The sequence below is a fragment of the Mytilus edulis genome, chromosome 4 (assembly GCF_963676685.1).
Source record: "Mytilus edulis chromosome 4, xbMytEdul2.2, whole genome shotgun sequence".
NCBI classification, from domain to species: Eukaryota; Metazoa; Mollusca; class Bivalvia; order Mytilida; family Mytilidae; genus Mytilus; species Mytilus edulis.
Window position 1 is genome coordinate 10510329 of NC_092347.1, and position 19240 is coordinate 10529568.

General features: G+C 31.1%; 1 protein-coding gene across 1 annotated transcript in view; it reads right to left on the minus strand.

Annotated features, from left to right (window-relative positions):
• Window positions 1-17987, minus strand: part of LOC139518922 (chondroitin sulfate synthase 1-like) — a 30331-nt gene extending 12344 nt beyond the window's left edge. Inside the window, exons 1-2 of the mRNA XM_071310610.1 lie at window positions 17862-17987; window positions 16630-17493 (exon numbers count right to left, since the gene is read on the minus strand). Of these exons, the coding sequence (XP_071166711.1) occupies window positions 16630-17478 (849 nt within the window). The 5' untranslated portion in view covers window positions 17479-17493; window positions 17862-17987. The remainder of the gene's footprint in view (window positions 1-16629; window positions 17494-17861) is intronic.
• Between the last annotated feature and the right edge of the window lie 1253 nt (window positions 17988-19240).

The window sequence follows — 19240 nt, forward strand, 5'->3', positions numbered from 1 at the left end:
GTTAGAAAGATCATATCATAAGGAACATGTGTACCAAGTTTCAAGCTAATTGGACTTCAACTTCATCAAAAGCTACCTCGACCAAAAACTTTAACCTGAAGCGGGACTCTTTTGGTAATGTAATTGACACTGAAACCCAAAATTTCACTGTCATATTTCATAAACTTCAACATTTTTTATGTAGAAACAAGTGAAAATGTACAATATCAACTAACTCAGGAAAAATGTTACATTATATGGGAAAGCACTGTTTTAGAAGGATGTGGATTGACCAATACAATATAAAAGAATGGATTGTTGAATTTCTAAGCTGATCATTTTATAAATGTTAAGTGAGTCCCAAGAAAGATAACTCTAGTACAACAATGCATTGGGTCATACATGTATGTGACATACCAGGAAAGTCATATCAGCAATTTTGAATAATATTGATCAGGTCGTTTTTAATCAACAGTTTTTGGTTTTAAATAAAATCTATAATCATAATGTGCTTCTTCATTATATAGATAAAATGTGTCAGAGTGACATCAATGATTGTCAAAATTGGTGCATAGGGGTCATCTTGAGATTAAATGAGCTGAGCTTTTGTTTTGTGTTGAAAACCCCATGTAAAATTATAGGATTTGGTATCAAGAATTAATATCACATATCCATTCTTTTCCAATGCTATGGAAAGTAAATTGGAAGGTCTGAATCTTGATTACATTCTCTAGTGTTTTCTTCCCATTTAAAAAAGAAGATGTGGTATGATTGCCAATGAGACAACTCTCCAAAAGAGACCAAATGACACAGAAATTAACAACTATAGGTCAATGTACATGGTCGTTTGACAGATGTTTAGAATGTATGTCTTTCAGGTTAAATGTTTTCTTTGTCTAAAAAAAACTGTACTAATTAAATCAAGACTAAATGTCATTTAATCTTGAAATTAAATTACCTAACACTATGTCAAGATGAAAGCTACAAAAATCTTTCTTGGTAGATGTCAAAGGGTACATCAAAAGAAGTTAAGTAGAATTATATTAGATGTATGATCATCTATCCTAAGTCTATCAAGAAACATGGGAACCTGTCTTCCTATCATCATAGAAACTAAACCCAACACCGATCACAACATATTCTGTTTTTAATGTGTTTACATTCCAGCAAGCTTTATTTGTTATGATGTAAATGCACCAATTAACACCCAGACAAACTGAACACATGTTAAACAAGCATTAAATAGCGACCTGATAGTAAAGCTATAGGGTCAACCCTATAGATAATGGCATTATCACATGACAGCTGGTGGTCTGAGTGGTCTGATATGGTCATTATACACCTGGACATCTAATTATGTAGATTATAGGAAATGAGTTATTATTGTTAAGATTTATATAAGGTTACATGTCTGTGAACTTTTAATACTATGGGTTCATGTGAAGGGTACAGCTTCTGACTATGGTTTAACCAGACCATGACAACACATCTCATCTTACTTATCCTAATGATGATGACGCTGTTTATCATGTAGGTAACTGACTTGTGTTACTCATATGTCAAACTTTTTCTAAAACTGTGTGCACAGCAATCTGGATCATCATCTTTCAGACTCTCACAGTTTCCAATAGGAACATGAGAATAAGTTACCAGACTGTTCTCAAAAGTTATGATTTTGTTCAGGTAATTTGAACAAATGGCAACCAGCTGTGACAATTCACCATGTGGAGAAAGGTAATTTTTACATGCAGGATTTTCAGGAGTAGTTTTTTTTCTAATTTGACTGGTACCACTACATAATACTTGATAATTGACTGCTTTAACGTTTTCTGGCAGTAAAACATTAACTTAATCCCCCAAAAGATATGATATAGGGATGAAGTCTGATGTAGATAATCATAATTATAAATGAGAAGCTTTAAAGAGTTGGTTTACTAGGTCTAGCTAAGTGCATCTAGACCCAAAAAGAGATATGATATGGGAATGAAGTTTTGAAGATAGTCTTTACTATCTATTAGAGGCTTGACAGAGTTAATTACCTATAGGTCTAGGTGCACCTTCTACAATTACCACTCTTAAAAATGTAGACTAGACTATAGTTCATGAATAAAATCTTTGTTTATTGATCTTGTATTGCTGATCATTCTTTCTATTTACCCTCTCCTATATCTTATTTGGTCCTTTCCTAAAACACATAAAAGCAGAGGTGAAATAAGTGGAGGCCCAGGATTTTTTGGTTGATTACATAGGGAATCACTGAAGCATGACTGGAGGCAATCTGTGGGCACCCCCTTTTTAAAATTACTGGATCCGCCACTCAAAAGGGTAAACAAAAATCCCATTTAAGGGCAATAACTCTTATAAAAAGACAACTGACAATAGTGTCTATTTTAAAGTTGTCAAAATAAAAGGTAAATATGCCATCCTGGTTGACTGGCGAGATCATGGCATATCTTTTAATCTAGATGCACAAAGGATGATTATGGCAAAGTTTGGGTCAAATGGCCCAGTATACATAGTTTCAGAGGAGAAGAATTTTGTAAAACTGAAAAGTTTATGGAGGCTATTTGGACTAGGTGATCTTAATAGGTAGGTTCCCTGATTGTTACATCTAGATAAAAGACATCCTAATGGAATCATACATAATCACTAGCTACTTCCTGACACATAAAAGAACACTACATCAAACTAAAAGAAAGCGACAATACACTTATTTTCAAAGTTAACTTAAACAGGAAATTTTAAAACAAGAGAGAAAATAAACATATATTACAGAGTCCATTATAACAGACAAATGATTTAATCTTAATCTACTGGCCGTGTGCCAAGGATCAAACAAGTTTAATTACTAGATTCCTTTTTGTTCATTATGTTAATGTCAAGATGTTCAGACTAAAATTCACATCACAACAAAACATTATGTAATCTATTTGGCTTAAAAAGATAGTCAGGTGCAGCAACATGTTCAATAGCCAAATGAAACAAACAATTATGGTATGTAATAAGCAGCGATACATCATCTTCATTCTTTGGTATCTAGTAATCCTTATCCTTCCTTCGTTCTATGGTACATCATAGTCTATATATGTTATATATAATTGCCTCATTGGCAACAATACCACAAACACTTGTTCAGATTACACCACTTGTATACCAAAATCAAACAAATTGGAAATAAAGGTATACAGACATTATACAGAAACAATCATCAAAAAATTATTAAAAGATCTTTGTTATGACAGCTTTAATGAAGGCAAGATTAAAGATTCAAGTAGGGTATTAAACTGCAAGTATGTTTGCAGGATACATTTAATTTGTAACAAGCAAATTAATATACATGTATAACATAATTATAATGATAATTTATTTATGTAAGTAATATTCGCATAGAGAATGTTTTCCCTCTTCAACCTATGCCCACTTTATTTACGGCAACAACATTAAACAATACTAACACCAGAGAAATCCAAGACACTATTTTCATTGATTCAGCTACATTTTTTTACTTCCAGTCAAAAACTGCAAAGTATTCATAAGTTCTCAGCAAATTCAGGATTTATCTTATTTAATCACTGCCTTATTGTGAAATAATTGTGTAAGTATTTCTACTTAATTAGTACCTTTGGAGAGGTTTAGAGTGGAAAAGGAAAGGTCAAGAATACCATACAGTTCACAATGCTTTGAAGTCTGACCGCATTATCACAGACACCACCTTAGTTGACCTCTAAGTTAAATCAGTGACCTGTGTAAGCAGTACAGACACAGAAAACATCAATCATCTGAGGACAGCAACCTCTTTATGGATTAAACAGGTGTTGTAGATGCAAGCAGGGAACATATGAATGAAATCATAATCATTACTATAGTTATCACTCTCTACATCGTATAACCTACATGGTAGAACATCTTAACCACCTCTAAACAGTTTGCAGTCTTACTTATACAATTTCATAACGTAAGCAACAAAAAATCAAAATATCAACATTTGATAACTATAGGTAAGAGTGTTTCTGAGTCTAAGGCTATGATGCCATAGTGAAGAAATGAAAAAAATAATGTTTTCTCAGGAACTTTTATCCGTAAAGTAAGCAGACACACCCACAAATAAAGTCGGAAGGTATCAAACTATGACCTGGTTTACATTCATCCTAATAAATATATTCTGTAAAATGGTCAACTTTCTAGCTATTAAACAAACTGACAGATATTCCGAGAACTTGAAGTTCTGTATGTTTACATAATTAATTAACATTACCGGTACTTGATTCCTTGAATTTTTCTTTACTAGAACAAATAATTGAATTACAAAATTATAATATATATATTTTTTATCGTTCACTCATAGATATATTTATATGCTATTATATCTATGGTTCACTTATATTAATTTGGTGAATATATTAAGATAACTCTATCCACTATGCAAATTGGCCAATAAAATGAGGTCATTATGACAGGTCATTTGACCTCAAGTACCATGGTACATAATTATTAGATATATGTGAATTATAATCCCTTATTATAAACCATATAGCCAATAACTAGATGAAAGTGTCTTCACAAACATTTAACCCAATATTTTATCAAGTAGGTTAATAGCTTTCTTGATAAATTTACAATTATTACCCTTTTCTTCAGTTATCAATAGGTCTGAATAATCAAATAAAAAAATTAAGAATAGACAGATTTAAAACAGGTGTGTTTAAATGTATAACCTGTTATTTTTGAACGAATGTAAACATTTCAATGTTTTAATTTCTAAGTAAGGATGTATGCTTGCAAATTCCATCTGTTACTGCCAAAAATGTACACCTTATCCAAACTGATCACTTTTTTCAGCTGTTTCAATAAAATGAATTGTCAAAAAAGCATGTTTCTGAAATGAACAAAGCTTACAGACAGGAAGTACAAATGTTAAATTGTTGTAGAAGGATCAGGGGCTACTCAAGGTTTTAACACCTCTTTCTTAAAGGTCTTCTTAAAGGTAAACCTTGTGACCAATATGATTGATAAATATTTCATTTTCAATATCTCAACAGTCAGCACTGACATTCTAATCACAGTAGAATTTGATTCAAGTAACATAGCCTGAGCCTAACCTCTTACCTGAGGCTAACAGGTTGAGTTTATCTTTTTCTTAAATTTCCCTTTAATCAAATGAAGTGGGACTTCTTTAAATTCCCTTCAATCTAAAAGCAGTGGGAATTTTATAAACTTCCTTTAAATGTAAAAGCAGAGGGAAGATTTCAGTTAACATTAACAGCAGTGATTTTACTGCACCAAATGCATATTTAAGTAAATAATGTCTCATCGGTGATGAGGCACAAATATTTGAAAATCTAAAACCCAACTATATTCGACTAACAGGAAGGATAACTGGGACATTGATCATCGACTTACTGAGCCTAAGTCAGTTGCTCACTATTCCTTCCTATCAGTAAACAGTGGTGGATCTAAAAATTAGTAGTGGATCTAGTCTGCCGAAGAGGGGGCCAGCTCCGGTCATGCTTCAGTGATTCCCTATATAATCAACCAAATTTTTCCCAGAAAAGGGGAGGCCCAACCCACTGTGCCCCCCTCTAAATCTGCCTCTGGTAAACAAGTTTGTTAAATATATATACCGGTAGAACAGCAACCCCAATATCACCATATGACAAACAAAAATATTTCAGTATGTGGTTATCAACAATAAACATGCATACATGTTAAAATCACCCCGAACCAGAGACAATATATGTTAATGCATTCAATAGAGACTGGCAAAAATCTGACAAGATCCATTTAGTCCTTAACAGTCAAAAAGAACCACTCTAGTATTGACTTAGATATAAACAAATATATATATATACATAAACAGACAGTCACAAACTGGTATATACTAGGAATTAAAGGTTCACACTAAACTGGACAGTTGAATCATCTTGATATTCAAGTGGTTCAAGAGAAATGAACTTATATACATGTACCATCATGATATTTGTACTAATTATTAACCACAATTCATTAAAATATTATGTGAATGAGCATTATATACATTTTGTATCTTGACTTCATAAAGTATACATGACCTGTAACCAAAATGATCTGTATACTTTTAATATTTAAGTTTTGTTTACAAATAAGTTTTAAAACAAGAGTTTACTTATATGCTTTCTTTATAAAAAATACTTGTGAATGAGTTTTATATATTTTATTTGTCAATGTGTATGTACAGGTATTATATTACAGTTACCAAATCTTAGAGTACATACAAAGATCTGCAAACAAAACAAAACTATACAACAACAAATTATTCTTTTTAAAAACAATTTGTGAATGAACCCAAAATTTGTATATGTATAGACAGCATAAAGTACATCTCAACTGCAAACAATACTAAATAAATTACACAATAACAGACTTCAAAGATATCAAATAACTTTATGACTATGGGACATGCAATGAGAACAGAAGAACAAACGAAGACATCTAAATCAAACCAAGACATCTTAATTAAACCAAATGGTATAAAAATTGAATTGCGTAGTAAAATAGTAAAATATCAATTTTCCATGCACAACTCAACCGAATTATAAAGAGTGTAATAAGTTCTATGACTTTTCCTTACGTCATTTATATGAGAATTATTAATAAAAATAGTGAAATCTATTAAAAATACATAATTACACTTGAGATCAAATACAACAAATGTTTAAAATGTACTTCAAAAAGAATATTAATCTGAAGTATCTTACTGACCTAATTTACAGTCGATTCTAATGATAAATTAGTTATTACTTTCCCAAATATACTACAACAACAAATAGTTGTGAAGCTGGGAAAAAAAATCTAAAATCTGCAACCATTCAAGAAGATCACGAAGTAGACATATATATAAGGTTACTATGTATGTCATATGATAATCAATAGTGCATCATAAACACAAAACTTCAGGACATAATATATCAGAGAAAATATTTCAGAAATAAAAATTAAGTCAAGTAGCAATGTTTTGGTTCCTTCGACTTTTTTTCATGAAATATTTGCCACTGGAATTTAAGCATAATGTCATAATTTGTATGCTATTTCTAGATCTTTAAGCATGCTAAAAGTCAACTGACAATGAGAAATGTTATAAGGGCTGATGAGAGTCCTGGCTGATAATACGAACATTATAGGGCATTGACCTCTCTATGTCTGAGGTTCTAATTTAAAGGAGCACATCTGAATCCAATTCAGGAAAATTTTGAGGCAGTTGTGTTTTAATAGCAGATGTGTAGCTATGTCATTTTTAAAGACATTTAGCCAAATGTAGCATCATATTAAAGGAGAAGTTTTTACAAAAATATTGTATAAACATGGTTCTTTTCATTGGATAATAGTTTTTGCAGTGTATAAACGTTTTGCACTGAGGTACCATCACCTAAAGTGCACTTTCTACATTAAAATTGTTGATTTGTAAATACTATTCCTTAGGGGGGATTTTCCCACAGTTTATGTGCTTGTGAAAATTAATCTTTAAAAAACATGCTATGTTAAAAGTGTCTAAAACCACAAAAAAAATGGATTTTTTTAAATGACAATTTTATTACTGTGCTTATCCAGTGACCTTTGGGGTATCACAATATAAAATCTATTTATGATAGAAGTTTCCATGTCAAAATTAGACCTTCTTATTCAGTGACTTATACTATAGTAAGTCATTTTTGTGTTTTAAACAAATGACAAAGATATCAACTAACTGGATCTGGATGGTAAGTATTACTTTTGATTTCACAGCACTCACTTCATACTAACAACATTTCACCTGAGCAATCTGCTAAAACATTTTACCAGTTGATCAGTTAGTTAAAGAAGAAATCTAACTGCAATTTGGTAAACTGTTTTGGCCATTGCTATTGTGATACCCCAAAGGTCACTGGATAAGCACTGTAAAAAAAAATGAAAAAAACTTCGATTGAACATAGTCTTGTACTAAAATTATATTAGAGGACATATCAAAAATTTATAGCAAACAAAAAACGGCTTATTGCATAGAGGGTATTAACATGATTAATGCCAAGGTTAACACAAAAAAATCTTTCTATTTAGGATAAAATGTAAGTTATATAAAAAAGAAGATGTGGTATGATTGCCAATGAGACAACTATCCACAAAAGACCAAAATGACACAGACATTAACAACTATAGGTCACCGTACGGCCTTCAACAATGAGCAAAGCCCATACCGCATAGTCAGCTATAATAGGCCCAGATAAGACAATGTAAAACAATTCAAACGAGAAAACTAATGGCATTAATTTATGTAAAAAAAATGAACGAAAAACAAATATGTAACACATAAACAAACAACAGCCACTGAATTACAGGCTCCTGACTTGGGACAGGCACATACATAAATAATGTGGCGGGGTTAAACATGTTAGCGGGATCCCAACCCTCCCCTAACCTGGGACAGTGGACTGGTATAACAGTACAACATAAGAACGAACTATAAAAATCAGTTGAAAAAGGCTTAACTCATCAGATGGACAAAAATACAAGTTGTTTTTTTCAGAACAAAACAAATGTTTTCAAAATTTGAGAAAACACCAGTGACATTTCCAATTCAATATATGGACTGTTCTATACTATCCCTGAGAATTACATTTAACTTTTGTCTATAAGAATTCTTTTAACCTGTCACAAATACACAAAGCTATTACTAATCATACCTAAAACTTGATTCATTGGCATTAAAAATGTGCCTTGATTTCTTGTAAAGACATTCAAGAAAATAAAACCCCCACTTTCAATAACTCTATGGTAAATATCATAACTACATGCACTTAACTGTCAATCAAATGTTAAATAGGCATACAAATGTACATACACAAACATGTAACCAATTCAGATTTATTTAACAATTTAACACTTGAAAAATAAATTGTCCCAGTTTAGGAGCAAGTCTATTTTGTTTTTAGCTTTCCCTCAAACCAATTATCCATACAGGAGAATACAAATATACAAGTATACATTAAGTTACATAGTCAATTAACTAAGATTGCAACAATGCACCCTAATGCATTATATATATATGTAAGTCCATTGCAACTAAATGCTACAAGCAAAGTAAATCACAGTTGTAATGCACCTCTTATTTTACCCCTCCCCCTTTTTCATGTATGTAATACCTTCTTAAAGGTTGCCTTATCTATCTGACTAATGGACTTTTACAGCTATTAACACGACTAATTCACTAGTTAAAATAACATAAGGTTTTATTAGCCAATTTTGCCAAAATTTTAAAAATATACTTTGATGTTAAATTTTCTCATTTTTTACAATGTTTTAAGTGTAATATTGATAGAACGACTTAATTCGAGTAAATACATCAGCAAATATTCGACATTGCTGAATTCTTGCATTTTTTAAAGATAAAAGAAGATGTGGTATGAGTGCTAACGAGACAACTCTCAGTCTGAGTCACTATTTGTAAAAGTAAACCATTATATGTCAAAGTACGGTCTTGAAAACAGAGCCTTGGCTCAATCCCTACAGCTACTAAATGTCTCATAAGGCCTTTAAATGTTTTTCATTCTCTGCTTTCCTCTGAACATTTTTAATTGTAAGCCTGGTATCTTTGATGACTTTTATTCCTGGCTGAACCAATATATCCTTTAAAAAAAATCTGTATTCCTTCTTGAGGACAATCTGACTTTAAGGATAGGTCAGTGAAAGTTAAAAAATAAAATTAAACTCGGTGAGTAACGATGAAAAGCAAACAGGAAAAAGTGCAATGTAAACCTTGGAAAAAACTTGATTAAACATTCAAATTACAGTGCATTAATCTTACATTGAAAAGGTGAGACGTGGATCAATGTCTATAAAATTTATGTTCTATTTAACAGTAATATGAAGTTTGCCTATTGTGTAGAGGTTGCTCAGTTACACTGTAATCCAATGTCATTATGACATAACAAACCAAAGAAAAAATGATAGATTTTACTTATTGCAATACCCCACTGAAATGTGCACACCTGACTCAACTTTTTAAATCCAGTCTAAATCAATTTCCTAATGTTTGAATGGATAAAACTGCATGAATTGCCAGAATTTAGCAAATTAAAAACATATCTAGTTCTTACATGCACAATATTTCTTCTAAGATCTTATCCATCTGGGAACTTTGTTTACTTTTGAACAGTTCTATTAATTTTGGTGTAGCAAGAAGAAGACCTGGGCCTGTCTATATATATGTCTTAAAATTTTCAGTGTTGTTCAGTTACTGTCTCTAGAAATTAAGACCCATAATCTCCTTTTCTTCACATCATTTTTTATTATTGATTATGAAATTATTTTTCCTTTAATTTTTTGAATAATTAACATTTGAAATAACTCTTTCAATGGATACAACTTTTATTAACTTCAAAACAAAATTTCCTTGTCCTCATCCAGCTTTTTGAAAAAAATTGGGATGCAGGAGAAGCAGAAATATCCTAATGATCTGTTTTGATACAAAAATGAATTGTTTCAGGTTCAAAATGAAAAAAAATGTTCAACTTTGCTTCTTTCTGGTCTGGCTAACACAACAGGGTTTTTTTCCACATTTGTTTTATTTGGATTTTTATACAACACAAATTTCAAGAGAATGTAAGAACATACATTGTAGATTTATTGCATAAATCTTTAAAAAAAAAAAAAAAAAAAGTTTCGTCTTTCTATATATTTTTTAATTTAAAATTTCACTATTTTTGCTAGTGACTACATTCATAAAAATATTTATGCATAAAGGATGATTTATTTGATCCGACATTTAGATGCAGGAAACAAAACTATAAAACACATTGACAATTAATAATTGTCACAAATATATATTTTTTCACATTGACAGATAAGCTAAAAAAAATTGTGCATGCATATCAGATGCTTTTTCAAAATATTAGTAACATGAACCCTGGGTAATTTTTCTTCCAGTAAATCAGCTGTCAGGTTATATGAACCTACCAGACAATGCAAAGTCATCAAGCTCACAACAGCAGATTTATGGGTCTGTGTAGGATTAGTTAATCCACATTCTCAGACTATCTTATTCTTAGATCTTAATCTTCAAAAGAGTTATGGCATTTGGATGTTATATGATCATCTTTCTTGATTTTTATCACATCATTGAGATACCTATACAGAGAATATACATAGTACATGACAAGTCACTACTTGTTTCTTATTGGATCATCCGATAGTCAGCAGATTAGTATATTAGGTTATAGGGTGCTAAGAAGAGACTCTTCTCCTTCTCTTATCTCTTACCATGCTTACAGAGAATATACATTGTACCTGTTTCTACTTGTTTTTAGTGGATCATCCGATAGTCAGCAGATTAGTATTATTAGGTTATAGGGTGCTAATAGCAGAGACTCTTCTCCTTCTCTTATCTCTTACCATGCTTACAGAATATATACATTGTACCTGTTTCTACTCGTTTTTTATTGGATCATCCGATAGTCAGCAGATTAGTATATAAGGTTATAGGGTGCTAAGAAGAGACTCTTCTCCTTCTCTTATCTCTTACCATGCTTACAGAGTATATACATTGTACCTGTTTCTACTTGTTTTTAGTGGATCATCCGATAGTCAGCAGATTAGTATTATTAGGTTATAGGGTGCTAATAACCAGAGACTCTTCTCCTTCTCTTATCTCTTACCATGCTTACAGAATATATACATTGTACCTGTTTCTACTTGTTTTTTATTGGATCATCCGATAGTCAGCAGATTAGTATATTAGGTTATAGGGTGCTAAGAAGAGACTCTTCTCCTTCTCTAATCTCTTATCTCTTACCATGCTTAAAGAGAATAAACATAGTACCTATTTCTACTTGTTTTTTTATTGGATCATCCGATAGTCAGTATATCAATATATTAGGTCATAGGAAGGGTGTTCAGCAGAGACTCTTCTATTTCTACGACTCATTGAGATGGCTCTACAGAGAATATACATAGTAACTGTTTCTACTTGCTTTTACTGGATCATTTCTACGAATCATTGAGATGGCTCTACAGGGTATAAACATTGTACCTGTTTCTACTTGTTTTTATAAGATCATCCGATAGTCAGCAGATTAGTATATTAGGTTATAGGGTGCTTAGTAGGGACTCTTCTCCTTCTCTTATCTCTTATTATGCTTACAGAGAATATACATAGTACCTGTTTCTACTTGTTTTTTATTGGATCATCCGATAGTCAGTATATCTACATGTATATAAATTAAGTCATAGGAAGGGTGTTTAGCAGGGAATCAGGCTCTTTATCAGAATCATTGAGATACATCAACAGTAACTATACATTGTACCTGTTTCTACTTGTTTTTTATTGGATCATTCGATAGTCAGTATATCAATATATTAGGTCATAGGAAGGGTGCTTAGCAGGGAATCAGGCTCTTTCTCAGAATCATTGAGATACATCAACAGTAACTATACATTGTACTTGTTTCTACTTGTTTCTACTTGTTTTTTATTGGATCATTCGATAGTCAGTATATCAGTATAATAGGTCAAAAGGTGCTAAGCAGGGAATCAGGCTCTTTTTCACAAAAAAAATCAAAAGCAAAAAAAATCCTTAGTTATGAAAAATTAAGGATAACTTATGATTAACTTAAATCATAAAATCATTTTTGAAAGGAATCACTGCCCTTCTCAGATAATTCATGGAACCAGTCCACCTCACTAGCACAAGTTGATCCCAAATGGTTTTCTGTGTCCATGTGGGATGTAGTTATGGAAAGAATCATCAAACCTTGGTGTGGGGTGGTGTGTGTGAGCAGTTATGACAGGTTTCAGTAAATATCAACATATGATTAGTTTGTGGATATTTAATTTACATCAAGTAAAAACAGCATTAAAGTTTTGTACAATATAATTTTATAAATGACTGGAAAACTTATTATATATTTTGTTTTCTTCTCAGTCTTTAAATACATGTACAATCAAAGAACAAGAAAAGTGAACTGTTTCAGCAGCTTTATATTTCCAATGACTTATCAGGATTTGATTCTTATTTAACTGTTTCAAGGGTTGGGTTGACATAATGGCTTCTTGACAGAATTCGAACATATCAGAGATCTTTTTAAAAAGGTTTGTTATGAAGAACTCTGTAGTTTAATGAAGTTATTGCCTGGACACTGTTTTCTTACTTAATGTGCTGTAGAGGTAATTACTCAGTAAATTTGTTTACTCATTCATATTCAACGATAATCAGTTGTTTTTCAATTGTGTTGTTAGAGTGCTGTCTCATCAAAAATTATCATATATCAAAATTAACATCTTTAATTTACATGTACTTCAAACCATTTCTTTCTATGATCCACTTTTTAACTCGAACTCCGTAAATTTCTAAACTTTAATACCATATGAATGCAGTGTTCATCAAATTACAACATCAAATACGAAACTTTTAACCTGAAATTACTCAAGAAACAATCTGTTCCCAAAACTTTAACAATCCATTAAGTTTTCAAATTTGAAAAAGTTGGAAATCAGACCTTTTCTAGACAAAGGTGTCAAGTTAGCAATAATTTGCAATATAATTTAACCCCTTCTTTTAAGTCAAGGTTTTAATATTTATGGAAATATGAAAAACTATATTTAATTTATCTTCGGAAATGGTCTATTGGTACAAGCAAACATAAATCCACTCAATTCTTAATGACCTCTTAATGCCCCCTGACAAAATGACACTTTTAACAATGTTTAAAATAAATAAATACTTTCATGAATATTTTCTTTAACCTGAGGATATTTTTAAGACTTCGTTATCAATTCAAATCTTAGGGATGGACAAATCATTGTCCAAAGTTATTTTCACATAAAACATTGTAAAACAAGACATGTATGTATTTCAAATATATATAAAGATGGTTTATCGCGAGGAAAATACACTTTGAGCAAAATCTTTCCATTGTGGACTTATTGTTTAACTACATGTACATCCACGTCATTTAAACTCTGTAGGATAGTTGTCTCACTGACATCATATCACATCTTCTTAATTTTATAAAGAGAACCTTTCTCAATATATATATATAGATAAATTTGTAGATCCAGCCTTTAAAATATAAACATGCTATAAGAAGTGCTGTTGGAAATTTTAATTGTCGGATCAAAACTGAAAGCGTGAACTTTCAAGCCTGAGAAAGATAGTGAGACATAGACAAATAGATGTCTGACATTTCATCTCTTCAATGCACATTGCAAGACCAGACCTAATTGTAACTCAAATTTATATGCTTATACACGTATCATTTACAAATTATAAAATAATTTTAACCTAGCTGTATACCAAATTGTTAAAATTACACTTTTTTATAGATGTTAGTGTGATGTTTTATAAAATACAAATGAATTATAATAGATCAAATTCAAATTAGTGCACAAAGCTTTATGATTTTATGAGAAACTGACATTTAATATGCAGAAAAAGTGAAAAAATAACAATAACTGTACATCATGTGCATGTGAAAAGTGATTTACAGGTTTTCCATTGATCAAATATGCCTTAGCTTTTTTGAAGGGCTTATTCACTCTAATGAGGCACATAATCGTTCAAAAAAGTTGATCCAAACAAAGAGTAATCGCAGGTACAGTACAAACAGACAGACAGTGAGTCAGTTAACTTAAAAGAGAGGGGAAAGTTATCAAAACTCAAAAGGATATATATATTCAATCTCATTAAGTCAAGGATATATTCAAACTCATAAGTCAAAGACAAATTGACAGCGTAATGCCATTGCAATTGCAGTGACTGGGTGATTCAATTAAATATCACTCTTGATGGTGATTTTTGCAGTAATTGTGGGTCAGTCATTACAATATATCACTCTTAAGCTTGGTGGTGATTTTCCACAGTGATAGTGAGCTGAGTCATTCAATTTAATATCATACTTGGTGGGCTATTTAACTATTTTGAAATCATGGGATAGCAGTTCACTAGTTGAAATCCAGAGTACATGTATGTTTAATTTTGGGAAAGACATGTATTTGAGCACCACTTCTTTCATGTTAGTGTATCTATAAGGTTATTATGCAAAAAAGACAAGTATTTCCCACTTTTGACTTATTCAAGTTTTACTGTTCATATTCTAAGCTTTGTCTAAAATCTGGACATCAGATCACTATGAAAAATTTAAAAGTTAATAATTTGAAACATGTATGAGTATTGTGGCAGTTTTAGTGAAGTTTTCTCACTCAAGGACATAAAATTTTGATTTATTCACGCAGAATTCTTACAACGGAAATACATGTCTAACTTAATGTTTGTAAAGTATATTATCCACAAAACATGCAAAGCTAGCTCTCTTAGTCAGACACATGTTCTTTAGAGAAGTCTGCCTAAATAGGGTCGGTCTGCAAATTTCAAAATAAATTGTGCCGAATCATGGTTTGAGATGTTAATGAATGATGATGTTATGATGATCAATTAGCGACTTATTGTTTGTAGTAATAAAGAAAACATTTTTACAATGAGTTATGTAATTAACATTCTGTATCTTCTCATGAATCAATCAGGACAACGAACCCATTACAATGTATTGTAGATACAATAAGATACAGTATCAGTGGGTCCAACATGTAAACCACAATACAGGTGATTAATTTGCACGGGACACATGTAGAATTGGAAATCTATTTTTGGTATTCCTAATTAGAAAACATGTAAAAATACATTTATACATACAAGCACCTGTCAATTATCTACCATATGTTTGTACATTGTTCATGTATGTAATTGTTAAAGTCATTCTTTAAGTTTTAAATTAAATAAAAGGTTATTTCCCCTTACCATATGGACAATTTTAATTTTTTTATTCATTTAAAATGGTTCTTCTGGCATTGTGTCTGGACAATGTGTAATTTGACCTGTTTACAAATTGTACATTCAAAAGAAATGGGATTAAGCAGTGTATTCAAAATTTTATACAAATGAATGCAAAATATGTAATAAAAATTTCAATTTAACAGACATCTTGACAACTAATTAGATAAAAAGCATGGGTGCTTTTGTCTAATACATGTAATGATCATGTACTGAAGTCAGCTAGTGTCTTATACATGAAATGATCATGTACTGAAGTCAGCTAGTGTCTTATACATGTAATGATCATGTACATTTGTACTGTCATATCTATCTCTTTATTACGTTTACATGCAGAAAATTAACCACTCTTAATGTTTTTGGTCAGATAAAAATTAATTATGAAGGTCTTAAACAGACATTTCATGATATCAAAAACTATAAAAGAATAACTCCTTTGTAGCATATCTCTCTTAAATATTCCAAATAGTGACAGGGATTGATATTAAAGTATAATGTAGGGAATACCAGGCCATGTATAAGACATTTACTGAATGTATACTGTGGATTCATCGGTTTTGGTGGGTACCAATTTTCATCATTGATGAAAACTTGCATATTCATGGATATTTAATTTTGTAGTTTTGGCAATGTCTGTATACATTGTACATTCCTTTAGAAAGTTTGTAATTCATTGAATAAATTCGCTTTTCCACTGTACCCACGAAATCCATGAAAAATTAGAATCCAACAAATGAATCCACAGTACATATAACGCCAGGTCAAAGGGTATCAAATGTTTTGGTTACAATGTAGATATGGGTAACATTTATACTAACCTCAAATGCCCAGGTGCAGGATGAACCAGTATATCTGCGAACACATCTACCAACTTCAACATCTTCATGAGTTGTCAGCAAGTTGTCAATACAACTGTGTACATGTGGGCCAACATGCCTCAAGGTAGTGTGGCTGAACAGAATTCCAGGCCCTCCCATGCAAAAGTTTTCATGTCTGTTCAAAAAAAGTTTCCCTATTTCTTCCTTTTTTCCTAAACCAGCTTGACCAATGAAATGGGGAACAGAGCTGTTAACAGAACGTAGAAATTTTTCAATTTTGTCCCCTTTAACAAAAACATCATCATCAGCACGCATGAACCACTCAAAGTTGTTGATATAGTTATCATGCATGTATTTCAACATCAAAAGAGACTTTCTCTGAGGTGGATAAGAATCATCAGTACCGTCTAAACTAACCAGTGGAATTTCTTCTTTGGTTGTTGATCCTTCACTGGAGAAAAAAATTACTTTGCAGGTTCCACTACAAGAATTGGTCCAAGTATTAAAAGCAGCAACAGCTCGGGTATCAAGATATTTTTTAGCAGTAATCACACCAATAAGAAGGAAATTTTTGTCATTTTTGTTGATGTAACTGTTTAAATCTAAGCCTTCGTTTGATTTCTTTACAACTTCTGGTAAAGCATGATTATTGTGAAATTCAAGGTGATCAACAGCAATGTTGACATGATAGTTTACATGGATTGTACGACAACATCTACCTGCCAATGGTGCACAAGGTAATATCTTATGTCTACACCAAGATGACAAAATTATTCCAAAGCATAATCCTAACACAATTCCAGCAAAATGGTGTCTCCTCAGTCCATTCTTTTTACCCATGGTCCACATTCCCCAAGACCAAGTCTGTCAAGAAAAACATTTCAAATAGGCCTATATCATGTATTATGTTCTCAGTAGATAAAATAATTAACTTTGTTTTTTAATCATCTTTATTCATTGTTTACCTTTGTATAATCACTTTATCAACAAAATAGTTATAAATCATTAGATAAAAAATAGAAAGCTAATACCCCATTGTTGTGTTGTGGTTATCATACGTTAATCGCCTGATTAAAAGGTCGATAGGTTCACAGACGGCTTAACATTTTTTTTATTTATTCATTACTATGCAAAGCAAAACTTTTTACAATCATGTTCTTTGAGAAATTGTAATAAATAAATGTACTTATAAAGTTTTCACTTAGAAAATGAAAGAAGAAAATTAAGATTACCGTATCATTACGAGAAAGTTAAGTAAATTTTATCCATTCTTATTCTGTCTAGCTGTAAATATATCAAAGCTTTTCACTTCAATGAGTAACATGTTTCGTTATGAATGGAAATCATTTACTTCCGTTGAGAAAATAGGTGAGGAGGCTAAAAGTCAAAGGTCGTCCGAATTTTTATTCTGATCTGGTTTCTTAAAATATATTAGTTTTTGGTACCAGTTGTAAAGTTGAGACTGGTACTATAATCAATGTTAAACCTTTCCCCTTCTTTATTTATAGATCTTGTACCAGTCAAAAAGGGTCTGCTTGTTTTAAATTTTCTATATCTTCCAGTTTTAGAATGCCTTCGTTTATGATAAAAATAAAAATGTTTGAAAGAATTATAAATAATATAAATTAAATAAGACGGACATAAAACATGTTTTTTGTTGGTAATTTCAACATAACTAAATATACTAAAAATAGTATGACTATATTTGCTATTTACTTTCAATTCTTAGTTTAATTTTTTACCATCCACAGAGATTTTCATTATATTATATATGGGACAATAATATATATTTTGTACAAGATTATATTTGTTCTAAATAAATATACATAACAATATGTAAATAATTGAAATTAAAAAAAAAAAGTTAAAAAACGAATTTTGGAAAAAGGGGGAGAGCTAAACTAGACAAACTATAAAAGGCCTGAAATGACAAATGTAAAATAATTAAGACGAGAAAACTAACTGCCTGATTTGTTCATATATTTCAATTCAAAGTGTTACATTAATTTCAGCTTAAACTGAAATCAAATTAGGTCAGGACTACTAAAGCGTACGTGGCATGGAATGAACTATTTGCCACTGGACGTTACGCAAATCATGAAAAATCCATCATACGAGGCATGTACGTACTTATTTCTAGATATAGCAGGGACCTTAAATATAAGTTTCTGAGTATATTACATCCTTATTAAATAATTTAGAAAGTACTGCATGAGATCTTGCCGGATATATACTAGTCAACAAAAGAAACGATACAAGACTTTTTTTTCAAATTTATAACAAAGTTTTCCGTTTATAGGACCAATATAGAAGGTAGTAATACTTAATCATTATGGAAATATAAATCCGTTTAAAAAAAATATTTTTTTTGCTTTCGTGATGTTTTTTGACGATTTTTTTTGTTTTTTACAAAATTTACATAAAACGACAATTTGAAAAACAGAAGTTTCAACTAATGATGCCAACCTCTCATTTAAAGGTAAAGACAATGTTTGCCATCAATTTGTTTTTAAAAATCATACAGTTTCTTCGTTTATTTGTTTACCAAAGTTCGGCCCCACGAGAAATCACGGCGTTAAAATGTATACATTATCAACTGATTTACCATAGA